At 49.3% G+C, this 18,464-nt stretch overlaps 1 protein-coding gene across 2 annotated transcripts in view; it reads left to right on the forward strand.

Annotated features, from left to right (window-relative positions):
- PDE6A (phosphodiesterase 6A) overlaps positions 1-18,464 on the forward strand; it is a 65,343-nt gene that overhangs the window by 4,019 nt on the left and 42,860 nt on the right. Inside the window, exons 2-5 of one of the 2 annotated variants that reach the window (XM_062189716.1) lie at positions 3,759-3,911; positions 4,473-4,562; positions 5,516-5,656; positions 11,750-11,824. In XM_062189716.1, coding sequence (XP_062045700.1) covers positions 3,759-3,911; positions 4,473-4,562; positions 5,516-5,656; positions 11,750-11,824 — 459 coding nt within the window. The remainder of the gene's footprint in view (positions 1-3,758; positions 3,912-4,472; positions 4,563-5,515; positions 5,657-11,749; positions 11,825-18,464) is intronic. The other variant, XM_062189717.1, reaches the window with a different exon arrangement.

Raw genomic sequence — 18,464 nt, forward strand, 5'->3', positions numbered from 1 at the left:
AGTATAAGCATATCCCATGTAATACATAGGACACACTCACACTAAAAAATTCCTATTAAGTGCCCAAAAATCAAATTTGGCTAGGCAGCCTGTGTGTCTACTTAGGAAATCTGGGATGCCTACTTGTCATTCCAAATTTGTTTCTGTGTCAGTCTTTTACCTTTTCCTGGCAAAGAAGCCCATCAGAACATCCATCCCTGTCTGGCTTGTTCACCTTTGGTCCCCAGCGCCTACCTGGTCCAGTGCCTGCAACAGAGTGGGCACTCACTACAGGCGATTGAGTGGATAAACGAGATAGTGTTTGCCCACATTCCCTGGTGGCTGGCCAAGTCCATTTTGTGGACTGTCACCCTAGAGACTGTCACATCCGTTGTCTGCCTCTGCTGTGCTCCCTCCCTGGGAGAACTGGGGCCCAGTGAGCTAGACCAGAAAGAAACTTAGAGTGACTTGTCTCAGCATTCTGGTTTTACCAACAGGAAAAGCAAGTGTAGGAGCAATTTCAACTACTGATGATTGAAAGGTCCTGAAGCCACTCATGGGAGAAGTCCCTCCCTCCCTGGGGCCCCAGCTTACCACCCCTCCTTTTGTGGGGCTGCTTCACATTGGTTTGATTTGTGGACTCATGTTTTACATAATACCCCAGCTTACTGCTCTTGGTGTATCCAATGCCTAGCACAGAACCCCTGCTCAGTACATATGGATGAATGAATGAATTGATCGGTGGTGGATCAAGGAGGGAATCAATGAATGACTTGAGGGAGCAGCTATGCCCCTTATCAGCTAGGGAGCCAGATGTGTGTGGCATGACTGCTGAGGAGTTAATGAGATACTGGGCTGTGGGTCTGGCGTAACACTATGTTTCCTAAACAGTAGGTCTCCTCACGGGGCACTAGAGAGCTCAGCACCATGTCTGTGGGCAAAGGGGGTTGGGGAACCTGGGACTGGGAAGCAAGGCTCCCTCACACCTGCTGGATCGGCCCGCCGTCCACCCTAACTTCCTTGCTCTCCAGTCTGTCTCTCCTGCTCCATGCTCCAGCTGCGTGGATCTTTCTGTCCTCAAATCAGCCAAGCCCATTCCCACCTCCTGCCTCCGCCTTCTGTCTGCCCCTGCTTGGAATGGGTCTCCCATGCTGGCTCTCTCAGCTCCTTGCCTGACCCCCATGACTAATGAAAGGACTTGGCTGCCATACCCTCCTGCACCATCTGTGGGTGATGCCGGAGGGAGAACGTTGTAGTTGTTGCAGATTTATTAATTAAAAAGGAAGAGTGGCAGAGAGAAGAGAGAACCTGGGGTGGGGTGGGAGTGGGCTGCAAGGGCCGGGGCCAGAGCTAGGCCAGACAGAAGCCAGGAGCCAGGAAATTCATCCAGGTCTCTCACATGGGTGGCAGGGGACCAAGCACTTGGGTCACTCTCCACTGCTTTCCCAGATGCATTAGCAGGAAGGTAGATCAGGAGTGGAGTCGCCAGGACTCAAACCAGCGCTCCAATACAGGATGCTGGTGTTGCAGGTGGAGGCTTAACCTGCTGAGCCAGGAGGGAGAATGCTCACTTGTTTCTTCTGTCTCTCCCATTTAAAGGTAAGCCTCACCATAGTAAAAAAGGCCACCCCTACTCGGTAGCCCCAGGGTCCAGAGTAGTGCCTACTGTAGCCGACTTCCAAACGTTTGTGGGAAAGGGAAAGGAAAAGACAAGTTTCTTGCTGTATAAAAAATATTTAAATCCATGCATGGCTTTCTCTCAATGTGCATTTTCCATGCGTCTTTTGAAGCTCCCTATGGATGTCCCTTGCTTCACGCTAACAGAATGAATGCATGAATAATTCCAGGCTCCCCCTACGCCTCTGATCCCCGGGCTTTTACATAAATCAATGGTGCTAAATGACTCCCAAGTCTTTTGCCTCTAGGAGTTGGAGGCTCGATGACATGGTTGGTTGGAACGCTTTGTTTGCTGAAAATATCACACTGACCACGATGTCCTAAGCGCCCACGGATTGGGAGCTGGAGTGCCTGGGAGGGAGGCGCAGGGCAGAGAGCTCAGTGGGAAGGAGGGCTCTGGTGGCGCTGGTGCCCTGCCCCAGATGCAGGCGAGGCCCCTGGATTTTCTTGCCCTGATAGAGGTGAATGCTGCAAAGCTGATGGCAAATGCCTCTTTGGAGATCTTGCTTAATCCTCCAATGCTAATTCCAGCAGAGCTCCACTGGCTCTTCTTAATTCCTTTACCCTTCACCTGGTTCTTCACTGACACAAAGTTCTGCCTGTTTATTTCATCCCACTCTGACTGGAAGAAATCCAGAGACGTGGGGCAGCAGGCTGACTTTCCGAATCGTGCGATAGAGTCTACAGACTCAGTTTTAGAAGAGTCGGGTGAATTGGCTCTGTGACACGCATCACCTTTCTCAATGGCGTGAACAGTGCTGGCTGGGCCTGGCTGGCGTCCCAAGTGATGTCTACAGTCAGGAAGCTTTACAGGGTACAGAAAAGTGGATTCTTTTGAATTTCGAACAATCCAGGCTCTGTTGGCTCGAGCTGACCACACGGCCCACACCGCACTTGCTTCTGGTCTCCCAGGCTGCTTGGGGACCAGATCCATTATTGTGTGCTCCTCTGTACCCTGACCTGGCTTTGAGCCAAGCCCTTACAGCCTGGATCACCATCACTGATGTATCTGGGTGTGGCCTGAAGTGTACTCATGCTGTGTCCTCAGTTCTTGGTTTAAGGACTGACACACAGTAGGGCTTTCATGGGATTTGCAGAATGGTGGGGGGGGGGGTGCGGTGACTGTTTAGCACAGTGGTTAAGATGCCACTGAGGACACGAGCATCCCGCACCAGAGTGCCTGGGCTCCGGCCCCAGCTGCATTCCCAGTTCCAGCTTCCTGCTAACACAAACTGCGAGAGGGAGACCGTGATGGTTCAGATGCCTGAGTCCCTGCCTCCCAGTGGGAAACCCGGATTGAGTTTCTGGCTTCTGGTTTTGACCTGGCTCCGCCCTGACATTGTGGGTAATTGGTGAATAAACTTGAGGAGGGGAGATCTCTCTCTCTGTGTGTCTCTCTCTCTCTGCCTTTCAAATACATAAATAAAATGAACTTCCAAGGAAAAGACTTGTGGAAAGGGGAAATCCATTGTGTTGGCTGCATGGTGCTAGAACTGGAGTGTTAGAAAAACTGAAAACAACAAAAGTTTTGTTCAGTGGCCTGGACCCCAATCTAACATCCTCCAGTCTCCTCTGAGAGGCAGCAGAGCTGAGGACAGGTTCTGAAGTCACTTGCACACATGACATGGACCATCCTGAGCTACACTCTTCCCTCTTTCAGAGCTGCTAATGGCACCCATCTCCTAGGTTATGGGGGGATTAAGGTGAGGCTATGCAGGTGAAGCACCATGCCCAGTCTCTGTTAGTGACTGCCACTGTGACACTCGCCGAGGTGTCTTCCCGACTCCCTTGCAGCTCTCACTCAACTTTCTATGTAGGGTTAAGTGTCACCCTCCAGAAAGCCTCTGAACCTTCCTCTCATGCCTGGCACCTGCAGTGCTTTGCTCGCACCTCGGCCACCGCAGGCTGTCCACCTGCCTCGCAGGCCACCTTATTCTCCTGCATTTTGGGGGCTCCCAGGCTGAAATCACCTCTGGGTACCCAGAGCCTTCTGCAGGACCAGCGTCGGGACAGCCCTCACTCCCTGTCAGTGGGGACTTTGGGGTGCGGCATCGCCCTGGCTCTTCATGTGCCTGCCCATGCCTGTCTCTGCCTCCCTTCAGGATGAGCATTTCTGTGACTTTGTGGACAACCTCACGGAGTACCAGACCAAGAACATCTTGGCGTCCCCCATAATGAACGGGAAGGATGTGGTGGCCGTCATCATGGCCGTGAACAAAGTGGATGGAACCCACTTCAGCAAGAGAGATGAAGAGGTAAGGATGCTGTAGAAACTGCTAGCGCATTCTCCTTCCTCATCAAGTCCCGGGACCCTTACTATTTGGCCTGACCTCAGTTTCCCCAACTGTCAGACAGTCTGATGCTCTGTGAGTGAGGTAAGGCAGGAGACTGCCCCCTGGAGTCAGGAGGTGGGGAGGGCGACCCTTGTCCTGACCCTGCCAATATCTAGCTGTTTGACTTGGGCAAGCTACTTCTCTGAGCCTCAATTTTCTTATTTGCAAAATGAGGGTGATGTTTACAGCATCCCCATCACAGGGGACTTGTGACGGTCAGGTAACATACAAGAGCGACTTTCCGGAGGGACATGAGGTTCGATGAGCAGTGCTGACTTTTCATTAACAACTCCAAACGACATCAGCATTCTGCATTCTGTGTGCTTTACACGCGACTAATGCCACAGTTGGAGTCCGCCACTCCATCTGCCCGAACGCCTCTGCTGAAGCTTCTAAAATGCCCGGAGAGTCGCTGATGGCAGAAGGACCAGAAGAGCGACGTCTCCTTCTAATCTGCTGCCCTTCGTGCTGTGTGGTTTTTAGATTCTTCTCAAGTACCTCAACTTCGCCAATCTAATCATGAAGGTGTTCCACCTGAGCTACCTGCACAACTGCGAGACCCGACGTGGCCAGGTAAGGGCCTCGGCTGCAAGGAATGGACCGGACACGTCCTTTCACTAAAGCGTGGCTGGGGTCAGTGCTGGCAGGGCAGGTGGTCGTGAAGGTGCCTGGGAACCACTGGACAGTCTCTGACCAGCACCCCTAGCGTTAGGGATGGAGCAATGGGCATTTCTAAAGCAGTATCTCGGGGTGGTTAAGGCGCACAGGTTCTCAAGTCAGACAGTTCGGTCTTGAGTCCCTGCTCAGCCAGGTTCTAGCTCTAAAACCCTGAGCTAGTCACTTTTAATCTCTCTAAACTTCAGTCTCCTCATTTGAAAAATGGAGATAATTACGGTACCACCCTCAAAGACTGTTATCAACAGAAAATGAGACCTCGTAGATATTGCACTTGTGCTCAGATCGTGTTTATTATTGTTACTTTGAACAACCCATGCTAGAAATGGTTGCTTCTCCTCTGTGAGCCTCAGTTTCTCCATTTGTGAAATGGGGATGATCAGGGCAGACGCCGTGGCTCACTTGGTTAATCCTCTGCCTGCGGCGCCGACATCCTATATGTGCTCCGGGTTCTAGTCCCGGTTGCTCCTCTTCCAGTCCAGCTCTCTGCTGTGGCCTGGGAGGACAATGGAGGATGGCCCAAGTGCTTGGGTCCCTGCACCCACATGGGAGACCAGGAGGAAGCGCCTGACTCCTAGCTTCAGATCAGCATAGCTCCGGCCGTGGCGGCCATTTGGGGGGTGAACCAGTGGAGGGAAGACCTTTTTATCTCTCTCTCTCACTGTCTAACTCTATCTGTCAAATAAATTTTAAAAAGGGGGGGGGGGAATGACCGTCCTATTTGTCTGGGTTATTGTGAGGGTTAAATGAGTTAAACTTTTGAGAACTTTACAGAATTGTTAGTCTCCTCTAACAAAATGAGCTGGTGCTTTCTGCCTCAGAAGCTTTCAATTTTTTTTCTATTTTTTCAGATATTGCTGTGGTCTGGGAGCAAAGTCTTTGAAGAGCTTACGGACATTGAGAGACAGTTCCACAAAGCCCTGTACACGGTGCGCGCCTTCCTCAACTGTGACAGATACTCCGTGGGTCTCTTGGACATGACCAAGCAGAAGGTGAGACACCTGCAGGGAGCCCAGAGCCTTCCCCACTCTGCTAGACAGGGAGGATGCCAGTGAATCGGGACGGCTGTGGGAGCTTCACCCGGGTCTGTACTGAACAGAGCTGCGGCAGCCTTGGAGTCAGTCCAGGGCCGGGGGAGCAAACCCACCTCTATATCCCCAGTCTGGTGGAAAAGGAAGCAGAGGCGAGAAGAAGGCTGATGAGGAGGTAAGGGTGGCTAGCAAAGAAGCTTCTAGATAAAGTGCAGAGCAAGCTGCCACCTTCAGGAACCCTCAGAAAACGTACTGAAAGTTGGTTTGCCCAAGGCTCAGCCAGGCCATTCAGGGGAGATGATGGTTAGATCTGGTCCCCTGGGGGCCAGGTTTGTAGTGGGCACAGCAGCTAAGGAGGCAGAGGTCAACGTGCCCCCAGTAGTGCTTCCCAGCTGTTTTCCCAGACCGCCTCTCCCATTCCTCTTGTTCACCTGTTTCTGCCTTCGTGGCACTGGTCATTTTCTGCACCGGGCCAGATCATTTCACTCGCGGCAATCCGGTGGGGGTAAAGACGGAGCACCTGATCCCACCAGAGGTGGAGCTGATCTGAAGCCACTCTGTGGGTTTGGTGAACAGAGGTCCCCCTGCAGGTCACTTTTACTCCTAGGGTACAAATCTGTGCTGGGAGAGGGGGCCATGGACACCAGCCAGGGGTGTTTCCAGGAACCCCTCATCCCTGGCCGACTCTGAAGTCCAGCTGTGTCCTGCTTGCCCAGTGAGTCTCAACTGTCAGCCAGCGGGTCAGCGGGAAAAGCTGAATCCGACATCGGGCTCACAGCCCTGGATTCTCCTTCTCTCTGGGATTTTGTCCCTTAAGTTCTTGCTGCCTTGTCTCCTCCATGATTTCTTCACATAAATGCTTATACCTATCTACACGCACGCTCACGGTCCAGACTTTAGTCCCGATTATTCTAGTTGGAGGATTGGTCTGAAACAAGTCGCTAGTCATCAACAACAGAACTGAAAGTCTTCCGTGTTCTGTAGAGCATATGGGTTTATCTCATTCCTTTGTAAAACACTTTTAAAATTTATTTGTTTGAAAAGGAGAGGGGGAGAGAGAGCATGTGTTCCCATCCACTGGTTCATTGGCCTTCAGTGGCCAAGGCTGGGTCAGGGATGAAGCTGGGAGCCAGGAATGCAATCCAGGGTGGCAGGAAGCTGGCTTGAGCCATCACTACTGCTGCTCACAGTCTACACTGGCAGGAAGCAGGAGGGAGGAGCTGGAGGCAGGTGCTCCATCATGGGACATGGGCATCTCAACTACTACCCTAGGCACCTACTCCCCTCATGCTTTTGAGTGGTGTGACTATACCATAATTTATCTCTCCCTTCTGCTGCAGCTGTATGTTAAAATTATTTCTAAATATTTGTGCAATATTTGCTGTATTGAATGACCTTGGAGTTGAACACCTACATACTTGAATGAGAGTATCTATGGAATAGAGTTGGGGTAGAATTACTCACTTTTGTTTTTCCCAAAATTTTAATTTTTAAATGTTCCATTCCCCCAAATTTTTGACATATTTTTAAAGAAAAAATTCCTATGTGAACAGGAAAAAAATAGTATACTTTTTTCCTTCCAATTATTTTTGCACTGATTACTAATGAGATTGTGTAAATATATTTTTGTGTTTGTTTGTGAACTTTTCTTGTTCCACACAGTGCCCAAATATGTTGCTCGCATATCTTGAAAATTGTCTATTTCTTATCAATCTATAGGAGTGCTTTATATGTAATAGAGATTATATATCTGTAAAACATGCTGCAAACATTTTTGTCCTGTTTCTGGGTTATATTTTAACATAGTTTATGACATCTTCCTTTATACATAAGATTTAAAATACTTTTTATGGCTCCTGAATTCTGGGTTTTATTGAGTAAAAACTTTCCTACCCCCAATATTATAAAGAGATTCTGAAATAATATCTTATCTTTTAGTATTTTGCTTAATATAGCTTTATTTACTCTTCTATTTGAAAGGCAGAGATGGAGAGAGATCTTCCGTCTCCTGATTCACTGCCCAAATACCTGCAACAGTTAGGACTGGTGCAGACAGAAGCCAGGATCTTGGAACTCAGTCTGGGTCACCCACGTGGGTGGGAGAGACCCAAGCAATTGAGCCACCACTTCCTGCCTCCCAGGGTGCACATTAGCCAAGAACTGGATCAGAAGCAGGGGAGCTAAGACTGGTACCCAGGCACTTTGACATGGGATGTGGCATCTCAGCTACTGTGCCAACTATCAATCCTTATTTAACTCAAAATTAAAAATGTATGCAGTGTAAGTTGGAGGTTTTTTTTTTCCCCTGTGTCCCCCACTTAAAAAATAGTCTGCCCTTTAATCACTATTTTGCCATGCCATTATTTTGATAAGCTACTTTCTCATAAACCAGATTTCCAAGTACATGCAAGTCTATTCTGAGTTTTGCCTTTAAAATATCCTTCGGAGTGAATCTAGTGCAGTTGGACCACCTGGATTCTAGTACATTCATGTGGTTTTTGCATACTCTTTTTATTTTGTAAGATTCATTTATTTATTTGAAAGGCAGAGTTAAAGAGGGAGAGAGACAGATACAGAGACAGTGAGAGAGAAAGATATTCTATCTGGTGGTTCACTCCCCAGGGTGGCCCAGGGCTGGGCCAGGCAGAAGCCAGGAGCCTGAAAGTCCATCTGGGTCTCCCACGGGGATTTCAGGGAGCCATCTTTTGCTGCTTTCCCAGGGGCACCAGCAGGAAGCTAAATGAGAAGCGCAGCAGCCAGATCTCAAACCCAGGGCTTCTATGGGATGCAGCAGCATGACCTGCTGGACCACAACACCAGCCCTAATTTTTGCATACTCTTGGTCTGTAAGTGTTGAATCAAACATTGCTAATTCTAGCAATATGCCCTTTTCTTCTCCCTTATGAAGCTGCAATGGAAGAACTCATACAAACAAATGATTCCTTCTCAATTTCTGAGCATCCAGATTTAAAAGATTCCATTTCCATTTCAAGGTGCCTAGCTTGCAGCAAGCTTGACCCAGCTCAGGTCGCTTTATGCTATGCTGCTCTGTCACCTGTTTCTTTCGAACTACCTGTCAAAAGGGAAGACCACATTCAAACAGGAATTTTCCAGGTTAGTCCATCTCCTAAAGATGGAACACTTAAGTAGTCAGAAGTGTACTAGACTGCCGCAGTCACACTGAGAACCTGGCCCCGGACACCTCAACTTTTTTTTTACCAGAGTTTGACATTGTGGAAAAGGTCATTGAAACCATTGGATCCTAAATTTAAATGGATGAATTAGATGATGGTATGATGTCTTTGTCTGTTTTCTGTTGTTACAGTGGATATTTGAGGCTGAGAAGTTTATAACAGCTTTACAAAGCCACTGAGAAGAGGAGGAAGGGGGCAGGCACAGTGCTTAAGGTGCTCCCAGGGATGTCCACACTCATTAGCCAGGTGCCTGGGTTCGAGACCTGGCTTGGCTTCCAATCCCAGCTTCCTGTTAATGCACCCTGGGAGGCGTAGATGATGGCTCAGCAGCTGGGTCCCTGTGACCCATGTGGGAGACCTAGAATGAGTTCTGGGCTTCAGTCTAGCCCTGTCCCAGTTGTTACAGGCATTTGGGGAGTGAACAGCAGGTGAGATATCTCCCTCTGCCATTCCAGTAAAATGAAAATAAATGACAAAAAATAAAAAGTTTTAAAAAGAAAAGGAGGCCGCGGGGAGATAGAGAAATCACAGATTCACTGCCACTCTCCACCTGGCCGCTTGTCTGACAGTTTGTTCTTCTGCCTGGAACAAGCTTCAGATCCACCCAGTGTTTGGCCACACAAGTTATCAGCCCTGGGAACTTGTTCTTCTGGGCTCCTCTGGCACTCATACCCCTTCCCACTGCTGCCTTGGTCCCTACTCTGTGTACCTTGTTATGGTATCTGTATTAGACCATCCGTCTCAGGAGACAGTGAGTCCCTCCAGGGCATGAACTGTGCCTTATTTACTTCTATCTCACAGCAAACAGCTCGCAGGGCTTGGGGAGGCCCCAGTTCACATTTTCACCCAGAACTGAACTTCGCCTCTAGTCAGTAGTTTAGAACAAGAGCCCAGCTGGGCAGGAGGCTGTGACCATGGAATCTGAAGCTCATGTGGACTCCCCTCTGCTCATCCTGGGGATGATACTGTAATGAGCAAAGCACCAGGATGAGTATGTCCAAACACAAGAGAGGCAGAGACACAGGAGCAGGGAGGGCTCAGCACCTACCCACAACATGCCGGAGTTCACAGGCTGCTGTGCGTCCCTAAATATGAGCAGATGAGTGAGCAGAGAGGGCACAGGAGGAGGGAGGCCCCCTCTGCCACGCCTGGATCTGGCCCAACGTGAGCTTGGCAGCTCCATGTGCAAAGGGAGCCCTGGCAGTAGGGCCTGGCAAAGCCCAGGTGAGACCTCAGGGGCTCTTCTCTTGAGGCTACATAGTGTGCATCTCCTCTGCTGGCCCCTTTTCTACTTCTTCTGTTAAGATCAAAATGTGAGAAAATAAATTTAACACAACTCATTTCAGCAAACAATAATTCATGACTGGGGCAGCACTCAGGAGCTGAAGAGGCTCAGAGGGGCTGTGCTCCACAGGCTGGGCAGGGAACTTTTGTAGTAAAAAAAGTCCAGCTGGACTTCTGCCTTGTGTAGGCATGGTCGGATCGGGTGCTTGCCTGTGATTGGCTGGAACATAGCTATTTGTTACAAAAACTTACTACTGGATTGGGTTTTGGATTGTGTACACACTAAGTTAGGTTGCACTTTTTCCTATGAGATCTCAAATTGTTCTCTCTAGAAGCTCAAAGAACTGAGGCAGCCTGAGGCCAGTGGCCTCCTGCTTCTGTTGCTTACACAGTGACTCCTCTGTATCAGCATTTCTTGTCAGATTTCAGATAAGGACTTATCTGTCCACATTAGACACCATTGTATCTTTTCTTATTATAAAAAAATTATATTCTGATTATCAAAGCAATTAAGTTTATTATTTAAAAAATCTGAGGGCTGCTGTAGTGGCAAAGCAGGTTAAGCCATCATCTAGGCTGCTAGCATCCAAACTGAGCACTGGTTCAAGACCCAGCTGCCCCACTTCTGATCCAGCTCCCTGCTCATGCACCTGGGAAGGCAGTAAAGAATGGCCCAAGTACTTGGACCCCTGCCACCCATATGGGAGACTCATGGAGTTCCAGGCTGCTAGCCAAACCCTGGCTGTTGTAGCCATTTGGGGAGCAAACTAGCAGATAGAAGATCGATCTCTCTCTTTCTCTCTCCCTCTCTGTAATCCTGCTTTTCAATTAAATAAAGAAATCTTTTTTTTAAAAAAGGGGGGAAATATGATTAAGTTACCATCTTGTCTCAATCACACAGATAAAATAATTAATAGTGCTTTGTTATGAATTTTTCACATTATATGTGTTGTGAATTTTTCTATATACAATTAAATAGTGGGGTTACATGATCTTTTTGGCATCTCACATTTTTCACTGCTCCGTGTATCCTAGATACCTGTTCAACCAACAATCACACACCTATCACATCATTGTTAGTAGATGTGCCACAATTGATTTATAAGTTCCCTCTTGTTGGATGCTTGGATTATTTCTAACTCTTCATTACTTGAAGTGATATTGCAAGGGACATTGTTTTAGTTAAATCTTTTATCACATACTTAGCATGTCCTTAAAATGAACTCTGTCTCTCTCTCTCACTGTCCACTCTGCCTGTCAAAAAAAATTAAAAAAAAAAAAAAATGAACTCTGAGCCAGAGAGTTTGCTTTCCCTCTCCGGTCCCATAACACGCAGGGCGCCCCAGCTAAGCTCTAATGATCTTGGCCAACAATTGGACAGATCCAGTTCTTCACTATTTCCTAAGGCGGGTGTGGCTATCCTCTAATTCTTGTGAATCTCACATTCTCTCCAGCCTCAGGTTTCAGGGAGCTCTTCCCACCCTTCAGATTTCAGAGACAAATGACTCATCTTTCTTTCATCTCCTTTTCTTGATCTATCATCAAAACATGTAATTATTGTCTTTTTCTCTCCTAGGAATTTTTTGATGTGTGGCCAGTTCTGATGGGCGAGGTTCCACCCTACTCTGGTCCGAGGACTCCGGATGGAAGGGTAGGTCTCTCTTGGCACGTTCAGCATGAGCAAATGTTCAGTGCAGTTTCAGTGTCAGACACGGTGGCCCCACTGAAGGATGGTGCTTTCCCACACCCCGAAGTGCCTTAACGCGGCACACCAGCCACGCCCTGCCCTTGCAAGGGGCTTCGGTGCTGTCTTGGGGTTTCACAGTTGCCTGGTGGGGCAGGCCATGCAGGAACCAACTGCCATTTCACAGATGAGGAAAGAGCCCCAGAGAGGCCAGACAACCCGTTCAAGGATTCACCAGGCAGGAATTCCAGATTATAGATAATTAGATCTAGAAGGTGTGAACTGGCAGCCTGAGGGCTAATTCCAGGCAATCAATATGCCTGCTTGGTTGTATCCATTTTTAATTTTTTTGATCTGTACTTTAAAAAATTTGAATTGAGGCCGGCGCCGTGGCTCAACAGGCTAATCCTCCGCCTTGCGGCGCCGGCACACCGGGTTCTAGTCCCGGTCGGGGCACCGATCCTATCCCGGTTGCCCCTCTTCCAGGCCAGCTCTCTGCTGTGGCCAGGGAGTGCAGTGGAGGATGGCCCAAGTGTTTGGGCTCTGCACCCCATGGGAGACCAGGATAAGCACCTGGCTCCTGCCATCGGATCAGCGCGGTGCGCCGGCCGCAGCGCGCTACCGCGGCGGCCATTGGAGGGTGAACCAACGGCAAAAGGAAGACATTTCTCTCTGTCTCTCTCTCACTGTCCACTCTGCCTGTCAAAAACAAACAAACAAACAAACAAAAAAAAATTTGAATTGAGGGCTAGGCCCTAGTAATCAAGACAGAGCCCATAAATATTTGCATTTTCAGTCTCTCTGAAAAGGAAGAACCGGACCTGCAGGGTAGGCTGCACTGGAGCGGAGGACTCGCTGTTTCCTTGGAACGTGGCCTGAGCTCACTGGTCTGCCACTGTCCCTGCCACTCCCTGTGAGGAGCACCTGGGCCAGCTCACACTTGCTCCTGTGAGGCCCGCTAGGCATGTGTCTGACCGCTGGTCTCCTCCAGTTGCCTCGTGTTAAAGATAAGGCATACTGTCTCTGGAGGTGCTGAGTGTGAGGGTGTGGACACGAGGAAGGCTGGACAGACGTGGCCCTCGCATGGCCTGGAGAACCTGCACAGTGACTGAAAGCCCTGGCCCAGGCTCACAGGATAAGCAAGCAGCGGCGCCATGGCCCAGCTCCACTGTGAGTCCAGTGCTCTTTCTGGTCCATGTGAGATAATGTATCAGGGGACTGGTTCCACCCAGCGAAGCCTAACCTGCCCCAAACAAAGGGCCGGGTGTGGATGAGTGGGTGGACGTGGGGGTATGAGCGATAAGGCTTTGGTCTCGATTCAAACCCTGGGAATTCGAAGTGAACACCCTCGCCTGTGAGCTTCACCCATGCGCCAGAGGAGCCTTTAGCCTTGGCTCCTGACCTTCTGCTGCACTTTATCTAAGATGAGCTTTGTAACCTGCTGCTGCCCGCGCCCCGACGATTCTTTGGCCCACACAGTTCCCTGGTTTCATGCAGGAAGACGGAGCCACCGGGGGCTGCCTTGTGGCCGTCTTCCTTTTTGAGTTTTCTTGTTACCTCCAAGCCTCTTCTCCAGTTCCCACTCAAGCTGATTTTGTGTCTACTGGGAAGTTAATACTGAGGAATCAGGGTAGAGCTCATCAGAGCTTTCAGATCTCACTGACTCAATGAATTCCAGTTTCCTCTGGTTGAACCCTGGGGTCAGAGGTCAGAGGTCATCTCCAACTCCAGGGTGGTCAGAGAAGAGTCAAACTCTAACTCATCTGGTTTGTCACCCTTGAGTGCCCCAATCTTTAAGACTGAACTGATCAGGACATTGTCTTACTTAGCACCAGTGGAGCTGCCTGCCATCTGACCAATTTAACAAGTTTTGGCTTCATCTAGGTGTCTAGGGTAGCCATGGTTGAGACTTTCAGAGAGGTGGTATGAGATGGGGGAGGGGAGAAGGAGAGAGAGGGACACAGAGAGACAGAGCTCCCATCCACGGATTGACTCTCCAAATGCCCTCAAGACTCGGACTGTGCTGGGCCCAACCCGGGAGCCAGGAATCCAGTCCAGGACTCCCCCATGGGTGGCAGGCACATCACCTGCCACCTCCCAGGCTCTGACGAAGCTGAAATCAGGAACCAGAACTGGCAACAGAAGCTGCCACTAGGGAGGAGCAGCTGCTGCCCCCAGAACCGGGCCCTTCATAGGGAGGCAGGGAGGACTCAGTGGCCAGCCTCAGTGCAGCCGACAGGAATGGGGGTGCCTGGAAGATCCAGAAGTTCCTAAGAGCGCGGAAGTGGCCCCTGGCAAGGGCACCAGCACGTCACTGAGCGTTCCTCCCAAAGACCAGATTCACAAGGGGCAAAAACGTCAGCAAGTGAGTTTGGAGCTGCATTGAAGGTCAAGTCCAAGAAAGCCACGTTTCAGTCCCGGAAGCCACTGGCAACAAAGACTCCAACATGATAACAAGGCACTCTGGAAGGTCTGACTGTTTGCTACGAAACAATTGTAACAGAAGGAGGAAAGGAAAACAAAGTCAACATTGACTTTGAACCTCCTAAACCAATACCTACGCCAGTGTCTTTGTGTGACAAGACCCACACACTGAGACTATTATGTCACTCTTTCTTCTTTTTTTTTTTTTTTTTTTTAAAGGGGAGAGAGAGAGGAAGAGAGAGAAGGGGAGATCAGGTCCAGCACTGGGGCACAGAGGCTTAAGTCAATGCCTGTAGCACCAGCATCCCAGATGAGCACTGATTCAAGTCCTAGCTGCTCCACTTCCAATCCAGCTCTCTGTTAATGTCCCAGGAAAAGCATCCTAGGATGGCTCAAGTGCTTGGACCCCTTTACTCACATAGGAGATCCAGAAGAAGCTCCTGACTCCTGGCTTTGGCTTGGCCTAGCCCCGGCCATTGCAGCCATTTGGGGAGCAAACCATCAGATGGAAGAATGCTATCTCTCTCTCTGTCTCTTCCTCTCTCTGTATAACTCTGACTCAAATAAATAAATATTTTTAATAAAAGCAGAGATCTCCCATTTGCTGGTTCATTCTCCAAATGACCACAATAGCCAGGGCTGGGCTAGGGCAAAGCCAGGAGCCAGGAATTCAATCCAGATCTTCCCTATGGGTATTAGAGGCCCAAGTATCTACTGCCTCCCAAGGTGTGCATTGCCAAGATTTTCAAATCAGGAGAACTGGGACTTAAACCCAGGTACTCTGTTACATAATGCAGGTGTTCCAGGTGATACCCTGACCACTGCCCCACACGCCAGCCACCAGCACTGCTTTTAGGTAACAGCCAGTCTGGGTCACTGGAGTAGGGGTACTGGTGTATGTTCTGATATACTCTGGGGAACAGAAGTTCTATACAAATTCCCAGCAGGTCTGCCATAGAAACACAGTAGAAGAGGCCGGGCTGTCTTGTGTTTTGCCCATTTAGGAGTGGGAGAGTGACGTAATATGTTCAGAATGCCCAGAGACTGCTGTGTAGCTGTTCATTTCTGGTGACAAAGTCAACGTGGCTGGCCTCGTTTTAGCAGGATCAGCTAACTTTAAAGCTAAAGATGTTAATCTGCTATGTTGATCAAAGGTTGCAATCAAAAGCTTTCAGATCAGTTGAGAGATATCCTACAGTGGTGAAAATGGAGTCAACCGAGCTATTGTGTTATCTACTGAAATTCTTTCCAAGGTGAAACTCCTTCAAGATAAGACATTGATAAGGTGATATTTTGACGAAATCCATCAACATCACAAGCGCTGTTTCGGAGTTGAAGGTCCACTGAAGGCTTTGGAAATGGGATCAGCAGAGTCTATTAGTCAAAGAAAAATAATGGGTATCATGTGATAAGTTCTTCAATGCCAAGGCACGGCAGAGCAAGCAATTACCTAACCACAGAACAAGAGAAGAGTAAACTTCATCTCACAAAGAGACAGGACAGGAAGACGAGCTGACTGAGAACATGCCGTTGTCGCGATGGTTTGCCAACAGGAGTAAATCATTTGTAGCCACGTTGGAAATCATCACAATGAGTCACAGGAAGAAGCCCAGTGTGTGGAGGGGTTTGGTGAAATTGGAGGTGTCCTGTGGTCACAAGGAGATGTCCAGGGAATGGAACACCAAAGAGGAGATGCTGGATTTTTTGACCTTGAAGTCCATCAGGTTGTCCACGTGGGACAGGTCAAACATGCCTCACACTCCAGCATGCAATCCAGGGAACAGAGCCATGGGAGAATCAAAACAGAGCCCTGCCTAGCAACTGAAACAGCTCCAGAACTGAATCTGTGAGCACTGGACAGCGAGAAGGAAATGGAAATAAAACACACTGACCCTGCACTCTGGCTTATCAGGATGTCAGTGCAGCAGCCTGCAACCAAGGCCCTGGATGCCCCTTTGCACTCATTTTTAACGGAATCCCAGTTTTTACTTTTATTTTGTTGTGAAATTGGTTGCTTTTATATTTTAAAAATGACTTTTAAAACAGACTTATTTGTTTATTTGAAAGGCAAACTCACAGAGGAAAAGGGAGAGACCGAGAGAAAGAGCACTCAGGCCATCCTCCGCTGCTTTCCCAGGCCATCAGCAGGGAGCTGGATGGGAAGTGGGAAAGCGGGGACTCGAACGGTGCTTTCTTATAGGCAGGGGCTTAACTCACTGCACCACAAGACCAGCCTGAAAAACAACTTTATAACTTGCATCCACAGAAGCAAAAATGGTTTAATTGCTATACATTGCCAAGAGTGAACAGAAATAAGATCATTAAAAATAAAATAGAATAGAATACCGCTTTTCTTTCCCTGAATCCCTGCTCATCTCTAGTAGCAAGAGCTTAGGGCTTGCTGAAGCCCAAGGTGCTCAGCTGTGGAAGAGAAGGACAGTGCCTGGAAGAAAAGCGCTTTGATTTTGGTTGGCTGCTCACCTGTAGAGTGAGTTGGGTCTTTGATTTTCCCATCCGTGGATATCGTCAGTGTACCCATCTCTGAACTCAGGACTGGCACATGACCATGGGGACAGATGCACAGGGCTGAGCAGGGCCCCAGAGTATGACATGATTGGCCAGAAGTAGATCTGGAAGGAGTGTGGGCTCGGAGGGAGACAGTCTGAGCTCTGATCCCCGCTGCACCAGTTAGCTGTGTGGCCTCGCCTGCCTCAGCTGCTAGGCTGGGGCGATCAAGCTAACTGAGCAGGTGTGCGGTGGCTAAAGGGACTCCCGTGCTGCCCCACAGCAGGCACTCTGCGATGCAGTCACAGCTGGCCGGCTGGGGCCTCACCGTCTGCCGGGGACCCCACCTGGGTCATGTCATTTCCTCTTCTCAGCAGTGGACGCAGGAGATGTCCTCACTGTCCCCATGAGACAGTGGAGAACACTGAGATTCAGAAAAGTCAAGTCCTTTGCAGGCCGGCGCCATGGCTCACTAGGCTAATCCTCTGCCTTGCAGCGCCGGCACACCAGGTTCTAGTCCCGGTCGGGGCACTGGATTCTGTCCCGGTTGCCCCTCTTCCAGGCCAGCTCTCTGCTGTGGCCAGGAAGTACAGTGGAGGATGGCCCAAGTGCTTGGGCCCTGCACCCCATGGGAGACCAAGATAAGCACCTGGCTCCTGCCATCGGATCAGTGCGGTGCGCCGGCGGTGGCGGCCATTGGAGGGTGAACCAACAGCAAAGGAAGACCTTTCTCTCTGTCTCTCTCTTTCTCACTATCCACTCTGCCTGTCAAAAAAAAATAATAATAATAAAAGTAAAAAAAAAAAAGTCCTTTGCACAAATTCGAACATGGTCTGCCTCTCTCTCTGTCCTTGCAGTCATGCCTTTCAGTATGGCCTCTCGCCTCCTAACAGGACTGGCACAGTGCATCTGCCATGTTCACCACAGAAATACAGCTTTTGTCTGGATTCCAGGCAACAACTCTCCCCAGCATTTAGGTCTAAAACTCCCTGAGAGCAGCTATGTCTACCTCCCTCTCCTTTTAAAAATAAAACAGTCTGTGTGTGTGCAGTTCAATTTTTAAAAAGTTACACAGGATGATTAGGCTTCATGGAAAAATGAAAAAATAGCTTAATGTTTGAAATCTGGTAAGTTTCCACGCACCAAGCTGTGGCTCTGGCCGCAGTGGTGGCTCTCTCAAAGCTCCCTGTGTTCCAGTGTTAGCAGCTCCGGGGAAGGTAACAAAGGTACTCTTGATGGCTCAGGTTTGACTTCCCAGGGGCTGTGGAATTCACACATGAACACAGCCTTGCAGGCTGTTTGGCTGAGCAACAGCGTCTGGAAAGAAACCCATTTACCCAAAGCACAGTGATCTTTTTGTTGTATTTTGTGGAAGCAAATTGAGTCTCTTACAGGCTTCACAAAATGTCCATTTTGATCCTTTCTAAGGAGTCCTGTGACACCTCCTGGCTAGGGCAGCCTGCCAGGCCCAGGGAGCCTTGGGCTCGCCTGGGTGTGCACTGAGCTGCAGCACAGGACAGCTAGCCAGGAGGCAAAGACCAAAAAAAAAAAAAAAAAAAAAAAAAAATGGTCGGAGAGGTCCGGGAACTCCTTGTCTGCTCCTCCCAGTGGAAAAAGCTATGCCAAAGTCCCAGCAGATAATGCAGCTACCTTTGCTTGGTAGAACTGCTCACAGAGC

The sequence above is a fragment of the Lepus europaeus genome, chromosome 4 (assembly GCF_033115175.1).
Source record: "Lepus europaeus isolate LE1 chromosome 4, mLepTim1.pri, whole genome shotgun sequence".
Lineage (NCBI taxonomy): Eukaryota > Metazoa > Chordata > Mammalia > Lagomorpha > Leporidae > Lepus > Lepus europaeus.